General features: G+C 39.4%; 1 protein-coding gene across 1 annotated transcript; it reads left to right on the forward strand.

The window, feature by feature from the left end:
* Positions 1 to 17,848, forward strand: rsf1b.1 (remodeling and spacing factor 1b, tandem duplicate 1). The gene is made up of 16 exons (XM_014972972.2): positions 1 to 193; positions 2,994 to 3,085; positions 3,734 to 3,826; positions 4,422 to 4,627; positions 4,721 to 4,839; positions 5,638 to 9,065; positions 9,160 to 9,441; positions 10,276 to 10,380; positions 10,469 to 10,548; positions 11,441 to 11,495; positions 11,579 to 11,691; positions 12,951 to 13,018; positions 13,144 to 13,357; positions 13,435 to 13,649; positions 14,198 to 14,377; positions 14,674 to 17,848. Exons 1-16 carry the CDS (start codon positions 40 to 42, stop codon positions 15,216 to 15,218), a joined length of 5,949 nt encoding a protein of 1,982 aa, XP_014828458.2. The 5' UTR covers positions 1 to 39; the 3' UTR covers positions 15,219 to 17,848.
* Positions 17,849 to 18,719: the final 871 nt, after the last annotated feature.

Consider the following 18,719-nt stretch of genomic DNA (forward strand, 5'->3'; position numbering starts at 1 on the left):
GCACTTTCGCCGCTGGGGCTTGACACTGGTGTGGAAAAGATGGCTGCTTCGGCGGCAACAGCGAGTTCTCCCCCCGGTTTGTGTCCAAATTACGCCGTGGTTTGCTCGTTCCTGGAACGATACGGAGCCCTGTTGGACTTGCCGGAGCTCACCTTCCCTCAGCTGGAGAGATACCTGCAGGACACATCCTCAGGTAGGGTAAGAAAGCCCGCAGCAGGAGGCTCGGAGGACGCGGAGAGGCTCCTGCCTTGCATTAATGATAATGGGACTGAGCTAACGTGCTAACCGCTAATGTTAGCTGTTATTGTGTGGATTTTTTTAACCTTCGTGTTTACTTAAACTCAATTCCACCGCCTCCCAGCCATGCTATTCAAGGTTTTAAACGTCTCCCCGCATATTTCCATGTTGATTAAAACGTAAACATGTCGATTTGTTCGATGTTTTCTGTCACTTTTTAGCTTTTGAATTGAGCTTAATTTTTCCCCAGCCTTTATCTGCTTCTCGTGCAACAACACAAGCATAAATGTGCGGTGAAAACACTGTCTGTGTGTTCGTGGGCGTGATGCGAGTTCTCGCAATAAGCCGTGTAAAACTGTATGCTGCTGATAAATCGGTCAGAGTGTTACACGGATGTTGGATTATGCACTTTATTTACAGTTAAATATATTCTCAGGTAGTGGATAGCTGAGCTGAGGCTAAGTTAGCTGCAAGGGTGACGAAATCCGGCTTAGACTTTCAAAATAAAACTCATTTAAATACCCAAGCAGACTTCTCATCATGTATTTTCCTATTTACAAGTAACTTCAGCAAGTACTTGTATTACTTAGGCAAGTTAGTCTTTGTGAATAATATTTTAATCTATTTTAAATGTGTGTTTATGTTGTTTAAAATGTCGATACGTTGTCTTCCGGTGCTTATTGTGGCTAACTTGACGCTTTTCGTGCGCTTCCTATTTGAAGTGCTGCTGATTGGGGTTTAATTTCTACCTCTCATTAACATGTGCTCAAGCTGCACTGTGGAAACTTTATTTTATTAAATTAATCGTAATGAAAAATCCTAAATAGATCCAACGTGAAGCATTTTCTCAGAGCAGCGTGATGTGTTCATTAGATTAGATTGAGTTTATCTCCACTCTAAGGAGCTACTTTTAAATGCTGACATGTAATGGCAATAAATCATCTAAGGGGGGCGCTATGTTATTGTTTAAAACAACTTGTAGCAACAGGTAGAGAAAACGCACCCCTTCATAATATTGAAAACCTGCAGCTCGTAATGTTACAGAATGTCTTCAGGTGTAAAATTGCCAGAATTTTAAATTCAAACATACAAAAATACCTGATTTTATTTTTATTTTAAAATAAATCATCCTTTTTTGAGTGTGAATCAACCCAAAATTACAGAAAAAATGCTTTTAAATTTGAGTTTTAAATTTGTCTTTAAGTTTGTGTGACATGTTTATTTGTAAATTATGGAATAGATTTACAGTCATTGATCTTTATTGCTGTAAAATTCTCTCTGAACTTCATGGACCGCTCAGACAAAATGATTTGGTTGAAATAGTTTTCATTTAACTGAACAGGTCGTCTCAGTCAAAACAAGTAAATTCACTCATTTGTTAGAAAGTAAATTAATAGAAAGGGCAAATATCCTTTGTATTCATTTGAAAGCAACATATTTAATAAAAATATTAAGAATGATATAAAGATAGGAAGTTTGTTTATAGATCAGTAATAAAATTCAATCTTAAATGCTCTTGTGGTGGCGCAGGGGCAAAGCACAACCCATGTATTGAGGCCTTAGTCCTCATGCCAGTGGTCGCAGGTTCGATTCCTGGCCTGGTGACATTTGCTGCATGTCTTCCCCATCTCTCATAACCCTCTTTCCTGTTGAACTACTTTTGAATAAAGGCCACTAGAGCCAATAAAACCTTTAAAAAAATGCTCTTGTGATAATATTTAATAAACCAAATACTAAGCAACAATGTTTAAAATTTTGATTTCAGTGTAACTTAATCCATCCATTTTCTTATACCCTTGTGGGGTCAGGAGGGTTGCTGGTGCCTGTCTCCAGCTAACATACCAGGCAAGAGGCAGGGTACACCCTGGACAGGTCACCAGTCTGTCACAGGGCAAACAACCATGCACACACACACCTAGGGAGAATTTAGACAGACCAATTAACCAGATAGTCATGTTTTTGGACTGTGGGAGGAAACCAGAGTACTGGGAGAAAACCCACTGGGAATTGAACCCAGAACCTTCTTGCTCCAAGGCAACAGCTCTACCAACTGCGCCACTGTGCAGCTCTGTGGAACTTAATTTTCTTGCTTTTTTCTTATAGATCCAACTTATTTTTTTTACCTTCTATAAAAACAATTTTTAATATAACTAAATTGTTTGGAAAATGTTGCCTTTTTTATTTATTTATTTTTTTAACTTTTATCAGCAAAGTCATTTTTTTCTTATAGATTAATCTATAAGAACCATTTTTTATTGTGTATTTTTATATATATAAATATGACTGTAAGAATGTATCTAATTATTAGTGTAAGCTGTCTTTCATAATTTTATTTTCAAATTTAAAAAGATTAAAAAAAAAGTAGTCCATAAAATTAACCAAAAATTCCTTATTTATTTCATTTATTTGTTTTCTATCAGGGTAATAGGTTTACAGTGTATTTTTATTTGTATTTGTATTTTCTCTGTTATGTTTTCATTATGTTTCACTTATTTATTTAATCTCAATTTTCTGGTTTTAAATCTAGAGAGACTCATCCAGGTGTTTGTCTTCCTTTACATTTTCCTCCTGTAAAGCACTTTGAATTGTCTTGCAAATAAGCTTCTCTTCTTAGAACCAAATATTGATATCAGCCCAGAGTTTCAGGTCGGTGAATCCACGGTGAGGAAGAGTCAGCATGTTGTTTAAAAACTTGTTAATCTGCTCAGATCCAGTTGTGAATCTGTCATCCAGGTAACGTTTCCCTGTCTCCTCAGTTCCAAAGCTGCTGGTTGATCTTCATGTCAAGTTGCTAAGGAAGATTGGGAAGTCGGTTTCTGCAGACAGATGGGAGAAATACCTCGTCAAGGTAAGCTCTCAGCCTTCAGGCTGCTTAGTGGAAAAGGATGAAGTTTGCTTTTATGATTTTAACTGTCTGCAGAAGGAAGAATGGAAAAAAGAAATGTGGTTTTCAGACTGTTTTATGCAATATTTACCTACTTTATGTATCACATTCTGATTTTTAGCACTTTAGCTTCAAGTTCAACTGGCCCTCTGGTTCATTTGTTTGAAGATCATAGAATCTAGCTTCTTGCCATCAGGTCAAAGATGAAACTGAGAAATGCTTTTGCATCAATCAATCCTGAACCTGAGCGCTAACCAGGATGAATTTCTATTTTTTGCTCATTTTTCCAGAGTGACTGTTTGTATATAAATATATGTAAAGACCAATGCTTTAATGCAGAACAAATCTCAGACTTGACTTATCATAAAACAGCTGGGTTCTGTTTTCAGCTGCAGATTTTGCTTTAAAAATCAACATTTTCCCAATTTCATAAATTAAATCAAGACGCAGTTGGTTATAAGTACGTGAAACTTTGCATGTCTTGTTTCTGTATCATTCAATAATAATAAAACAAAGTATCTGACATTACTCAAGTTAATAGTTTAATGGTTTCTCTTGGTAAATAGTTTTTTCCCCTGGAGTTTCAGTCAGTCAGTTTTGTTTTTGTTGCAGATATGCCAGGAGTTCAACACAACCTGGGCGTGGGAACTGGAGCAGAACGGCTACAAGGAGCTGTCCATGGAGTGCAAGACGGACATCCTGAAGGTAAGAGTCTGCTGGGCCCACTAATGAAAGTTTACTTTTTTATGCGTTTAAACTGAATTTAATTTCAGTTGATAAAACTCAGCAGGTTTGGATTCATGACCCAGTCCCTTCAGGATTTCATGATTGTTTGTATTTTCTTTGTTTCTTACTATAAAAATCACAGATTTTGTGGTTTTATTTTAGAAACATTTGCAAGGTTTTTTGCAATGTTTCTTCCTCAGTAATCTGCTTCTATCTGCATATATAAGAAAAACATGACAAGCAGACGGATTGGACACAAACATTTTTAGTCTTTGAAGAATTTAATTAGCTCAATTTTAGTTACTGGGCTTTAAGCTGACATTAAGTAAGGATGAGGCAGCAGCGACTGAGTATAATGGCCTCGCTAAGAAAATAACAAAATAAAATTACAAAAATAAAGTAAAACAATTATGACTTTATTATCAAAATATTACATTGTTCCAATATTAGGGCTTCATTCTTGTAATAGTACTACTTTATTTTCTTATAACTTTATTTTTGTAATATTTAAACTTTATTCTTGTAAAAAAAAAAAATTCCATCATTTTCCCTATTTTCCTTGTTCTGGCTTCAGTATTTATGTGAGATCCAATTCGACGAGAATGTGAAGTTCAAGACCGCCATCAACGATGAAGATCCGGACAAAATGCGGCTGCAGCCGATTGGCCGGGACAAGGACGGGCAGATGTATTGGTTCCAGCTGGACCAGGACGACAACGTGCGGGTTTACGTAGAAGAGCAGGATGACCTGGACGGCGCGTCCTGGAAATGCATCGTTAGGTTGGCTGGCATCTAAATGCTCCAACCACAGTAAAACAATGTCTTGATGTCTGCAGACTGATCAGTAAAATGTGTTTATTTTTCCTCCTTTAGAACCAGAAATGACTTAGCTGAAGTTGTTGCTCTCCTAAAGACACAAATCGATCCCGAGCTGCTGAAGAGAGACCTGGAACAGAAAAGTAAAGCAGAGGGGGAGGCGGACAAAGACAAAGGTTGGACTGCTGAAGCCCCATTTTTACACCCTGATCATGAAATAATCAACCACAGGAGCACTTTTGGAGATCAATAGAGGAAAAATCCACTGCACAGTTAGTTTATTCCAGTAATTTTGTTCAAATTCTTTCAAAATAAGCAATAACTCAATTAATTGCGTTATAAGGCGCAATCATTTTCTCTACAGACAACAGTCTTTAGAGAGACCTGCCCCTCTAATGTCATTGAAAAGCCGATACTTTTGAGAAACGCTGCAAGATAGTTTACATTACCTGTCCCTTTTGCCTGTTTTCCCTGTCTAAGCTGAAGGATGATTGTTTTTCAGAATGCAATTTTGGTCACAGAGATTTCATAATCCATTTTAATTATTGTTGTTTTGTTTATTTTTAAAATGTTTTCCAGTTCCTCTGTAAATGTTTTTTAGAATTTTTTTTATCTTTGAATTGGTATACCAGAATTAATAAGCCTACACTTTTATTAAGTCATTAAGTTGAAAATGGTCTCAAAATAAAATTTTATCATTTATCGCCATAATTTCTGGGACAATTTATTGTGACAATCCTACATAGTCTTGATGAATTAGTTTTTCGCCTATTAGCCGTAACACAAATATTAATGGAAAGTTTAGTGGAAGAAAAGAATCACATTTTATTTATTTACAAAATATTTTGATTTAAAAATCCAAAATACATTTCAATTAATTTTTGAACTGAAATTCAAAGATTTGCATTTGAATTAAAATTTTAAATTTTGAATTGAATCCAAACCCATCTCATGCTTTATGTCTTGTTTTTAAGGCGACACAAAAAAGGCTGACGATACGTCGGATGAAGACCTGAAAGACAAAAATGAAGGAACAGAAAACTCGGAGGTGAAACCAGAAAGCAAACTGCCACTAAACGGCGTCATCGAAGCTAAACTGGAGCCAGAACTCGTTTCAGAAACCGTCAGCACCAAGGCTCAGAGCATCAAAGAGGAGCCAATGGAGGCGGCGGACTCCAAACCGCCTCTGACCGACCCGACGCCACACTGCACCGCCGTAAAGGGAGAGGAGGTGAAGAAGAGCGGCTCGGAGGAGATCCAGCAAACCCTAAAAAATGACCAGCAGGCCAAAATCCCACTGAAGAAACGTGGAATGAAGTTCAGCGAGGACTTTGGTGAGAAAAACGGCACCATCACAGCACAAAATCTCTCTGTTCCCGAGTCAAATCTGGAGCAGAAAGTTCAGAGAATAAACGATCAGGTGAACGGCGAAGTTTTGCCTCCAGTGGACGGAGAACCCGAGAAACAGAGAAGTAAAGATAAACCCACGGAAAACCTTCCTGCTGCTGCTGCAGGCGGCAATAAATCACTCCAGGATGACTTGACAAGAACTGAAGAAAAGAAAACTGAAAACAGAGAAACAAACAAACCTCCCCAAGAAGCAACGCTGGCGTGTGAAGACGGGGACAAATCATCCAATCAGGAAGAAGAGGAGAAAATGGACGAATCCGAACCAGCAGAGGTCAAAGCAAAAGAAACAGGTGAAGCAAATCCTGATGGAAACATCAGGATTTCTGTTTCCTGTGTGGAAACGGACGTATCCGAGTCGAAAAAAGAGTTGAGTGTTGGCGAGTCGGATTCATCTGAAGCGAAAGACATGAAGGAAAGCAACAAAACTAAAGACATGGATCTTGCACAGGAAGTTTCTGCAGAGAAAGATCTGACGAAAAAAGATTCTGCAGAGAAAGTTCAGACAATAAAAGATTCTGCAGAGAAAGGTCAGACAATAAAAGATTCTGCAGAGAAAGTTCAGACGACAAAAGATCCTGCAGAGAAAGTTCAGACGACAAAAGATCCTGCAGAGAAAGTTCAGACGACAATAGATCCTCCAGAGAAAGTTCAGACGATAAAAGATCCTGCAGAGAAAGTTCAGACGACAATAGATCCTGCAGAGAAAGTTCAGACGACAAAAGATCCTGCAGAGAAAGTTCAGACGACAAAAGATCCTGCAGAGAAAGTTCAGACGACAATAGATCCTGCAGAGAAAGTTCAGACGACAATAGATCCTGCAGAGAAAGTTCAGACGACAATAGATCCTGCAGAGAAAGTTCAGACGACAATAGATCCTGCAGAGAAAGTTCAGACGATAAAAGATCCTGCAGAGAAAGTTCAGACGATAAAAGATCCTGCAGAGAAAGTTCAGACGACAATAGATCCTGCAGAGAAAGTTCAGACAACAAAAGATCCTGCAGAGAAAGTTCAGACGACAATAGATCCTGCAGAGAAAGTTCAGACGATAAAAGATCCTGCAGAGAAAGTTCAGATGATAAAAGATCCTGCAGAGAAAGGTCAGATGAAAAAAGATCCTGCAGAAAAAGTTCTGGTGACAAAAGTTCCTACAGAGAAGGATCCTACAGAGATAGACTCTGCAGAGAAAGATTCAACGGAAAAAGATCCTGTGGCGAAAGATCCAACAATAAAGGAGCTAATGACAAAGGATCCTGCAGAGAAAAATCCTCCAAAGAAAGATCCAATGACAAAAGATCCTGTAGAGAAAGATCAGACAAAAAACTTCTCTGCAGAAAAAGATCCTGCAGAGAAAGATTCGACAAAGACGTCTGTAGGGAAAGATCCTGTGGCGAACGAACAGTTGATAAAAGAGTCAATGACAAAAGATCCTGCAGAGAAAGTTTCTCCAGAAGAAGATGTTGTAGAGAAAGATTTGACAAATGTTTCTGCAGAGAAAGATCCTACAAAGAAAGATTTGACGACAAAAGATTCTGTAGAAACAGTTCAGTCAAAAAATGTCTCTGCAGGAAAAGATTCTGTTGAGAAAGATCTGGTGACAAAAGTTCCAGTGGAGAAATATTGTGCAGAGAAAGATTCAACAAAAAATGTTGTGGCAAGAGATCCAACAATAAAAGATTTAACAGCAAAAAATCCTGCAGAGATGGAGTCTGCAAAGAAGGATCAGACGACAAAGATTTCTGCAGAAAAGGGCCCTGTGGCGGAAGATTTGACAAAAGATCCAACAAAAGATCCTACAGAGAGAGATTCAACAAAAAAAGATTCTGTAGAAACGGAGTCTGCAACGAAGGATGTGCTGAAAAAAGTTTCTGCGGAGAAAGATCCAGCAGAAAAGGATCCTGTGGCTAAAGATGCAATGAAAACAGGTCCTGTAGAGAAAGACCTGTCGGAGAAGGATTCAACAATAAAGGATCCTTCAGATAAAGATCCTGCGCAGAAATCTGCAGAACCTAAAGCTACGATAATTCAGTGTGCTGATGCAAAAACAGACAAACCAATAATCACTGACAAATCAGGAGAGAGAACAGAAGCACCTCATGTTAACAAAGACAAATCAGAGTCAGGTACACCAAACAGAAAGAGTGACGACGTTGAAGAGGTGAGTTCAGAAAATCGACAAGACGTAAAGAAAGATTCAAACTGCAAAGATGGTACGATATGCGACTCCAGGCTTACAGGAGAAGAATCGGGTGATGAAAACAATCAGACAAAGATGCAAACCGATGAGAAAAACTCTGAACAGAAATCCTGCGAACAGACAGATAAACCATCCAGTCCTGCTGAGAAGAAAAAATCCCCCAAAGAAACAGGATCTAAACGGAAAGAGGAGGAAGTGTCGTTGACAGCCAAAGAGCCACCATCAGAAAATAAGAAAGAAATTTCGCCTGACAAAGGAAAGGAGGATGATTCCCAAAAAAGTGAAATAACGGATGAAGAAGCTCAGAAGCAAAACAAAACTGAGTCGAGTCCAACAAATTCAAGCAAAGAATCAGAGTCCTCAAAAGAAATGCCAGAAAAACAAACCAAAGGAGCAGCCGGCGACGCGCCTGCAGACTGCGGCAGGAAACCAGAACAGGTGCGGAACGGCGACGGGGGCTCTCCACCACAAGAGGGCGCACGTCGACGAAATCGGCCACCAGCGCACAGGAGAAGAGCCGAGCTGCAGAGGGAGGATCGCCACGGTGACTCGGAGTCAGACACGAACACGGGGCGGTGTCTGAGGCGGTCGCCGAGGATCTCCAGGCCAACGCAGAAGGCCGTAGAGGTTCAGGAGAAGAAGACGGAGAAACTTCCGCCCACTCCTCTTCCTCAGGACCGTGACGAAGACCAAGACAAGAAAGAAGAGGAGGAGGAAGAGGAAAAGGCGGATGTGAAGACTGTTCAAAAGAAACCCAAAGAGAAAAAGGCTGATCAGGAGGGCCAGCCAAAACCCAAAGTAAGACCAATATCTGGTTATTATTTCTGATCATTTTTAAACTGATCCAGGGATTTTTTTTTTTTGTTACTAAATTGAATTGTTTTGTTTTCAGGGGAGAAAAAGGCGGAGAACTCGGTGGTCCAACACTCGAACGCGCAGGAAAAGGAAAAACTCTGACGACGAGGACGAGAACAGCGAGGAGTCATCGAGCGAAGAGGAGGAGAGCGAGGAGGAGGACGACAGCGACGAAGACTACAAGGTCGAGCGAAGCCGGAAGAGGAGGAACCGGAACCGGGAGAGGCGGAGCTCGGACTCGTCCACGTCTTCCGACGACGATCTACCTCCAAACGACGACCCCTGCAAACACTGTGGTCTTCCAAATCATCCTGAGCTGGTGGGTGGGCGGGGCCTCTGCTGGTCTGCAAACCTTCAGCCATTCCTTGAAATATTTAGTTTTTTTCTTGATCACCAATTAATGCAGACAAAACAAACAGTACAAATTAGCAAACAGATAATCTGTAAAATAACCAATCAGATAAGCAAAGAGAAGAAAGAGCAACAAAGGAGAAACAGACAAAACACAGAACAAGTGTTGTCACAACAAAAATGAAATTCTTTATATATGGGTTAGAAGGCTGTTTTTCTTTTGTAATCATTTCCAGAGTTTTGCATTGAAATTAATTACTAAGACCTGCAACTAACAATTATTTTACTAATCGTTTATCCTGACGATTAATTGATTAATCAGATGAGAAAAGTCAGCACAATCTGAAGACATTTTGTTGATATTTTGATATTTTTCACTTAAGCCTTTTTCAGAAATATTTTAAAAGATGTAAATAAACGAAACGAGCTGATCATATAATTTCAGTCGTAGGGATTTTTACGATCCAGTTAAAAGTATTTTTCTACCAATGAGGCGCAGTCATGAGTCAAAGATACTTTAGCTTTAGTTAGTTATGTTTTGTTCATTGCAGCTATGGGTATTTTATTTTTTTATTTTTTTAATAAAACTGCATTTTAGGGTAAAAATGTCAGATAAAACCAAAAATTTTCATTTTTACTGAAAATCCAAAAACTGGGTACCTGATTGAACGACCTCTAGGTTAATAGAACAAAAAGAGACAAAAACATCCTTAAAATGATAACGTTTATATAAAACGGAGCAACAAAATGTATGAGGATGCAAACAGAATCTTTTGTGACTTGATCTGACCGTCTCCTGCAGATCTTGCTGTGCGACTCGTGTGACAGCGGCTACCACACCGCCTGCCTGCGGCCGCCTCTCATGGTCATCCCGGACGGAGAATGGTTCTGCCCGCCCTGTCAGCATGTATGTTCATGTCAGACTCGCTAACCACAGATACCAGTGGGAAAGAGCTCTGAATGAGGGATGGATGTTCTTTTGTTTCCATCTGCAGAAGCAGCTCTGCGACAAACTGGAGGAGCAGCTGCAGAACCTCGACGCCTCATTGAAGAAGAAGGAACGGGCCGAGAGGAGGTGGGACTTTCTTCTTCTGCTTTCAATTATAGTTCTCATTTCTGCTCTCCCACTGACCCACTACAGCCTTCTGTTGTCATTGTTTATGTGCTTCTTTACACCAGAAAATGATTGATTGACTAATGACTGATTGGTTGACCTAAACAGGAAGTCTGCTTTTGACCAAATATCACTACAGCAGCTTTAGCCCCAGCAGCTTTAGCCCCACCCACTGGCTTTAAGAAGGAAGACCAACATACCCCACTAGGGAAAAGCATGTACCTCCAACATATCAGAATTTCTTTTTATTTTTATCAATTACTTATTTGGTTTTAAATGTAATTTTGTATTTGTTTACAGATTTAAATTAACATACTTCAGTAGTCATTCAATGAGTTGCTTATTTTTTTTTATATTTGGCATTTTGGGACCTCCATACTTGACCGCCTTTCATTTGATGCATTTAATAAGTTCACATATATTGTGCTGTATGTTTTAAGCTATAATCACTGAAGATATTCCTGGCAAAAAACACCTTAGAATAAATTGTTAGGGTTTAATGACATGTACAAAGAAAAATAATCCATCTATAGTTTATCGTTTGGTTTTTCTGTTTTAAAACAAAATCGCAAGAAAATAAACTTCTTTCCTTTTTCAAATACATCCGCTGTTCAATCCACAATTTCCCAAATGGTGCACCAACAAAATATAAAGTTGTTTTTGCTTAAACTATTAAAATAAAATAAAAAAAATCTGAAATTCAGTTTTTCTCATTTATTTTATAAACGACTAAAACAATTTTTTCCCTTTATTATATTTTGAAACGGAAAAACCAAAACAAATCAGTTTTGAAATTAGGTTTTGAACTGCAGCAGCTGTTTATAATTGCTTGATGCGTTTCGTACTTGTGCAGGAAGGAGCGGCTGATTTATGTGGGAATCAGTGTTGAGAACATCATCACGCCTTCTGTAAGTACAAACCAGGCCTGGCCGGACACCAAGTGGCTCGCCTGCTCCTGTTTGTGAAATAAAAGATGTTGAACCCGTCGCAGGTGGAAGTGGAGCAAGAAAAACCTGAGATCGTCATCAAGGAGAAGAAAGAAGCAAAGCGGAGTAAGAGCTGGGGTCGCAGATCGACGAGGGCCAAGAAAACCATCAGCTACAGGTCTGAGGCAAACATTAATACAACTGTCAAGTTTTTTGCTCTCTTTAAACCACCTCAGCTTCTGCCCAAACTTGAAAAAGCTTGTTTCCCTCAAAGAAATGCAGGAACCACTCATCTCAGCGACATCTTTTATTTATCTTCTCTTCTTGTCTTTAGATTATTTCAGTTGACAGTGTAAGACCACCATGACTTCACATAAGTAGTCAGAGAAGTCACAGAGCAGGTTGAAAACCTACAAACAAATGGAAAAAAAAAAAAAAAGAAAAACAATTACAGATCACAATGAATTAACTAGTTTTCCAGGTAATGTTAACAATCTACTTTTAAGCTGACAGTGAATGAACAAACAAACTACATTCCAAACACATAAAACCCATTACATCACCAAGGCTAATTTGGTCTTCTGTATGCAGATTAAATGATATAAACTGGGCATAAGGTCCAGTTCCTACCAGTGGTCTTTGTGGAAGCTTGAAGCTCTTTGTCTGCAGAGATCATTGTGAGCACAGGTGTGCCAAGTTACCTTAGAGACTTCAGATGGGCCTGAGTCGTGAAGGGGATGGGTGCGCTTGATTCTCTGTGATGCGTGTCCCAGTTGGGTGGAAATGGCAAATGCACTCACAAGTGTAACATTTGCTGTTTTAACTTGACAACAGAAGAAGAAAGAACAACCTCTTTCACGGTTTTAACTTGAAAATAAGTCATACACCCCAGATTTCATTTATAAAAATCAAAGTTTGTGAAAAACATATGCAACTTGTGCAACATCTTGAAATTTACGGAGTGGACTTGCAGCTTTATTTTTGCTGCAGAAAGCATCCAGAAGGGGGCGCACATGCAGAATAAATTGTGGTGGGATTACTGAAGAAAATGTCTGTGAGACATTTCAAACATTCAATTTTATTTTGGTTTACCTGGTTCCTTCTGTAGAACACAACCACAAAAAACATTAACAAAGTAATAGATTATATATAACAGCAAATTAAAATGATCTTTTCTATTTTGTTATTGTTTTTATTTCCAAAGTGTGGTGCTGAGAAAGTTTGAGAACTTGAAAATCCTTGAATTTTACTGTGGGAAAGTGTATGAACCCTGAACCAATTTGGGTGAAACTGTAAATGTTGTGATTAAAGTTCTATTAACCCTGATTCATGTAAAGTAAAACTATCCTTGTGAAATTGTTGGAAAAACTCATTAATGCGTACTGATACATTAAATTACAAACACACAGTGTGCGAACGACTGTTTTTGTTTTACAGATTTGATGAATTTGATGAAGCAATCGAGGAGGCCATCGAGGAAGATATCAAAGAAGCAGAAGGTGGAGGTAGGAAGGATCTTTATTTCTGATAAGTTTAATACTTTTGGAAATGTTCCATCCTGACTAAAAACACCTGAAAAAGCAGCTTTTTAATATTTGTATTTCGTATTTTTACATAATTATTAACGCAGGAGCTGGTCGGGGTAAGGACATGGCAAACATCACAGGCCACAGAGGCAAGGACATCTCCACCATCCTGCAGGCGGAGGAAGGGAAGGAGAACGGCCGGCCGCCGCGACCCAACGCCGCCCAGCGCAGGAAGAAGCGCCGGCGACTCAACGACCTGGACAGCGACAGCACCGTGGACGAAGAGGAGAGCGAGGAAGAGTTTCGCCTCAGTGAAACGTACGTTTTAACTCCTCGGTCTCACCCTCAGCGCCGTGGTTTCCTATCTCCACTGAACCCCTCGTATTCGGTTTCAGCTCGGAGGAAGAGTTTGTCGTGTCCGACAACGAGACAGAGCCGGAAACGGAGGCGGAGTCGAACGGCAGCGACCACGGCGGGCGGCGCCACTCGTCGTCATGGAGCAGGAGGCCACAGAAACGCAGGCAGAGCTCCAGGAAGAGGAGGAGACCCAAATGGTACTCAGACGATGAAGAGGAAGAGACGGATGATGAAGTGGAGGAGGACGACATTGGTAGGAAGACTCTGGAGGTTTTTAATCGTGCTGGACTTTAACTCTCTATGTTTGGCTGATAAATGTGAACAAGGGAGGAAATGAAAATTAAACCTCTGTAGATTAACAGTGGTGCTAAACGGGTTGGAATCAATTAAAAATGATGTTTTAATTATAAATCAGATCAAAATAAACAGATTTTCACATGATTTTTAAAGGGAGTTTGGGTCTGAAATACCAAGTTTTCATCTCTGCTTAATAAAGAAAATATATCTGTCTATCTGTCATCGGTCCATTGTTTATCATCCATCTATCGTCTCCATTAGTTGGTCAAACCGTAAATTCAACTATTTATTCATCATCCATCCGTCAAGCTAGTAGAGTTCTAGGAAAAGCTGCAAAAAATGTAACTAAAAATGAAAAATCTGTTTAAATTTATGCATAAAATAAAACAAGATCCCTAAATATAAAGGAATCTACAGCTTAAAGTCTTGTTTCCAGATTCTTTATAAAAAAAAAACATTTATAATAGTTTATTTTTACTAATTGAGTCTTGATTTCCCCTGCAGAGACAGAACGGTCGAGTGACTACAGCGACAGCGACCTGGACATGAGTCGGCGGCGGTCCCGGCGGAGCCACAAGAAGGAGGTGAACTACTGCGAGACGTCGGGGTCCGAAGGCTCTCAGGCTGGAACCAACCGGGCCAAGATGAAACCCAGGCGGTACCAGGACAGCTCTGACAGCGACGGTCAGTCAGAAACCGCCTCTGCTGCTAATCGGAGCAGCAGAATGCCTGGAATGTAATAAGAACATTCCTTTAGCTAAAAGTGACCTTAAGGAGTTCTGGATAGAACAGGTTTACAGAAAAAGGTTTTCCATTTTAACTGCAAAAGTACAGTTTTGGCGAATAGCAACTGTACACTCCAATTAACAATTAATTGGCTACTAAATTAGTTGACTGTTATTTCATCACTTAATCACGATTAATCCATTTAATCATTTCAGCCCTATTGTTGTTTCATGCAACGTTTTTCTTCCTTCCAGCGAGTTTCTCCAGAGACTCTGAAGACGAGTCGAAGGACCTGAAGGTGAAGCGAAGAGTCGATTCCTCCGAAGAAGACTCCCGGCAGCGGCGCAGGCGGCTGGCGCTGAAACGCAGGCGAGCGTCTCGAGACTCTGACTCTGACTCTGACTCAGACGACTCTTCAGAGGAGGATCGGCCTATACGAAAGCGAGTGAACCGCATCGACTCGGATGACGACGACGATGAGGAGGAGGAGGAGCAGCAGGAGGAAAAGCCTAAGGAGACGAAGGTGGAGGAGGAGGAAGAAGAGAAGGAAGATTCAAAGGGAACAAACTCATTGGACCGCCACACGGCAGAGAAGCAGCCCGCAAACGGACAGAGCGAGACGAAGAACTTGGACAGCGTCACAGCTCCACACCTGGAGACGCCTAAAACTGTGAGTTCCACACCGGCCGCCCCGAACGGACTGGCAGGACAGGAAATGGTGGCACAGGACGACGACGAGGACGACCTGTTAGGAGTCACAGACTTGGTGGACTACGTCTGCAATAATGAACAATTGTAAAAATGGTGTACCTTTTATTATTTTTGTGGTATTGTATTTTTATATTGCTTAACTTTATTATTCCCTCCCCCTTCCAACAGTGGTTGTTGTTTTTTATTTCGACATGGAGCTTCATTCTCGGCGCCAACGCATCATCAGATCCTCCACTGCCAAACCCGTCATTTTTCCTCCCAGCTGTTTTTCTTTTTTGTAGATTTGAATCTGTTGAAGCACTAACATACATTTATAAAATCTGGCACTGAAACAGTTTGTATTTTGAACATTTGGTTACTTTTAGATTGCTTGTCTGACCTAAAGTATCATTCCATACTAAGGCTGCACCGATGGCAGCTTTCTGGTTGATTGATGATCTTTGAAAAGCCTGAGCTGCTGATGCTGATGTTCGTTTTTTGTTTTTTTTGTTTTGTTTTTTCTTTTCCATAACTGACGCTGTATCAGTTGCTAAGTTGGTAACAGTGGGGTGGAGGTGGACAGTAGAGGTGAGAATATTTTATGATTTTTATGCCAATTTTTGGGGCCATGATTCAATTCAAATTCAAAACGATTACTGGTGGTGATTTCTGTTTTAATCTCATGATCTACTCCAGTCTGCTTTGCAATTCAGAAACACAAACTGAGAACCGCATTTTAACAAAATGGAGACTGAAAGACAGATTTGTTTTTGTCGGTTTTGGAACATTTTAAATCGATTCTGAATCATAGTAAGTGATAAATTGGGATTCTTATGGAAATCAATGTTTTTGTTTGACATCTCCAGTAAATATGATTGGTTTCACATGCAAGTAACGGCCGATTTATCTGTCCACCAGCTTTTCCACTGGAACATACATGATTGCAAAGTCTTTTAGGGATTTTTAACAGTAACGAATAAATATTTGAATTTGCTCAATCTTTCCAGCCTACAATGTTTGGCTTAAATAATATTTCCACAGAAATTAAAGCTTCTAATTTGCGAACTGCAAGTTTACTGTAAAGTTGCAGCTAGTTGTTAGAAAATCTAACCCCTAGTGGCAGTCCAGGTGTATTTCTGGGGGATTTGTAAGTTAAAATGTGTTCTAAATATCTAAAAGGAAGAAATTTTATTCAAATAAATGCGCCCAGTTGAAATTTTTTTTTAGCTTGCAAAAATAAATGTTTTCTTGTACAGTGGAGTTTTGATTTCTTGGCTTTGTCCTGTTTTTGGCTGGTAAATTGTTCTCTGTAAATTACATATGGAATAAGCTAACCCTTAAAACAGCTGGATGACGCCAGCCAGCATCTGGAAATCTGTGTTCTTTTCCCACCATCCGTTTTCCATCCGTCTCGTGTTCAAGGTGTGAATGTATCCAAGTGACCAACCTGTATTTTTTTTCACCCCTCCCTTCTTTTTGAACTTTTGTATTTGAGTAATAGCGTAGATTTTTGTACATTGTATACATTGTGTAATTATTTGCATTCTGTGTATTGCCATCAGCACCAGTGGTGAGCTCTGTTATTGAGAATTGTTTTGAGGAAATGAAAGTTAAACTATTGTCCCTCCCAATCCTCAGATCTTGCAGTGTCTTCATATTTCATTTATTTTATGTATTTTTTTTATTTGTATATCTAAACCATTATTTGAGTAAAAATGTAAAGTTTCTTATTTTTATGTACATTGTCCCTCATTTTCATGTTTAAAATCATGCATCTCCATCGTAACGTTATTTTCCTCACTCTTCTCCAGATCTTCCAGCACTTCTTTTTTCATAATCTTGAACTCGAGTCGGGTTTTCTGGATTTATCTCCAAAGGTTCAAAATTATGACAAAAATCTGTGTAATAAGCAGCTTGGAAGTAGAACTGAGAAGTTTTTCACAGGAGGAATGGACATAAAAAATTAAAACCAATGACTATACTGACCTCTGCTGGAACCAGTCTGTGTGTATATCTGTAGTTTTGGCTGTAATATATTTAGAGGCATTTTGTAATCATGAAAAAGGAAATATATTGGGCAATTCTTTGGGATTGCATGGGTTTCTATTAGTGTTGTTTTTTTTGTAGGGAAGTAATATTGGCACAACAATTTTTATAGCAAAATCAAAAAATCTGGGCATGTTTTACAGATGTGTGTCTCCTGACCTGTTTTGTTGGTGCTGAGGACGTTGTCATAGGCATGTGCTGACCAAGTGAAGGGGAATGGGATGACCTGATTTGAGAGAGAATATTGTAAAAAATTTTGTAAATTACTCTTGAGCGCCGTCTACAGAGGATAAGTTGCTCTATTGACCGGAAATGCAAAAGATCTCTACAAGCTGCTTACAGTGAACACAAATGTTACGACATCCAGCCTTCAGCTGGACAGAATTTAGCAAACCCAAATATAATAGTATAATAAAATGTGTTCTGGTGGGGTGAGTTGAGAGATGTATTGATACATATTGCATATGAAAAAATTAGAGAGGTCAGTGAAAAAAAACGGTGCCAACGACTGAAGTGTTAACTGTTTCCTTTTTACCTCATGATGAAGCTGGAAAGAAAGAAACCCTGTCCACTGTGCATAGTTCCTAGTAGACGGATTGTGTTTTGTCTGCTATATACTTTGGTTTGTTTACTGCTATTTCTTATGGATCGGCTCTTGTACATTTCTTATAATAAACTGGGTTTTAAGCCTTATGTTTGTCTTGCATGGTGTTTTCTTGTATGAGTTAGTAAGCACATAAATGTTGTATAAAATGTAAGTTTCTATAATGCAACTCAAACTAGAATTTTCTTTACTTCTAGATTTAGTGTGAGTCTAGTAGTAAATACATAAGTTCAGCTTAAAAGTGTAACAAATCAATCAGGGTTTTTTTGTATAGCACATTTCAGCAATGCAGAAGTTCAAAGTCCTTTACATCATAAAAACAAACATATACAGTCAACTTGGGTCAATAGATGATGAACTAAACTGTGAAACAGACCTTGGAAATGTTCACACTTTTATTGATAGTGAAGTGTATCCTCGATTGTGTGTTGCCTGTTTAACATGTTGACTGAATAGCAGACATTTATTTTTCTGATCTAAATCTAGATGCACAAGAAAACAGCAGCAACTACACTCACCGGCCACTTTAGTAGGTACACCTGTCCAACTGCTCATTAACGCAGATGTTGAATCACCCAATCACATGGCAGCAACTCAATGCATTTAGGCATGTAGACATGGCCAAGATGATCTGCTGCAGATCAAACAGCATGAGAACGGGGAAGAAAAGTGATTTAAGTGACTTTGAACTTGGCATGAGCTGGTGCCATATGGGCTGGTCTGAGTATTTCAGAAACTGCTGATCTACTGGGATTTTCACACACAGCCATCTCTAGGGTTTACAGAGAGAATGATCCAAAAAAGAGAAAATATCCAGTGACAGGTCTATGGGCGCAAATGCCTTGTTGATGCCAGAGGTCAGAAGGGAATGACCAGACTGGTTTGAGCTGATAGAACGGCAACAGTAACTCAGATAACCACCCATTACATCCGAGATATGCAGAAGAGCATATTCTCACA

Source organism: Poecilia mexicana, unplaced genomic scaffold, assembly GCF_051168715.1.
Source record: "Poecilia mexicana isolate PSO_F unplaced genomic scaffold, ASM5116871v1 scaffold_14, whole genome shotgun sequence".
Lineage (NCBI taxonomy): Eukaryota > Metazoa > Chordata > Actinopteri > Cyprinodontiformes > Poeciliidae > Poecilia > Poecilia mexicana.

Bases quoted from the DNA above. Each gene is read 5' to 3' on its own strand.
- rsf1b.1 (XM_014972972.2), top strand. From the start codon at position 40: ATGGCTGCTTCGGCGGCAACAGCGAGTTCTCCCCCCGGTTTGTGTCCA. The intron at 4,628-4,720 runs GTTGGCTGGCAT...TTCCTCCTTTAG, and splicing joins TCCTGGAAATGCATCGTTAG to AACCAGAAATGACTTAGCTG. The intron at 11,692-12,950 runs GTCTGAGGCAAA...TTTGTTTTACAG, and splicing joins AAGAAAACCATCAGCTACAG to ATTTGATGAATTTGATGAAG.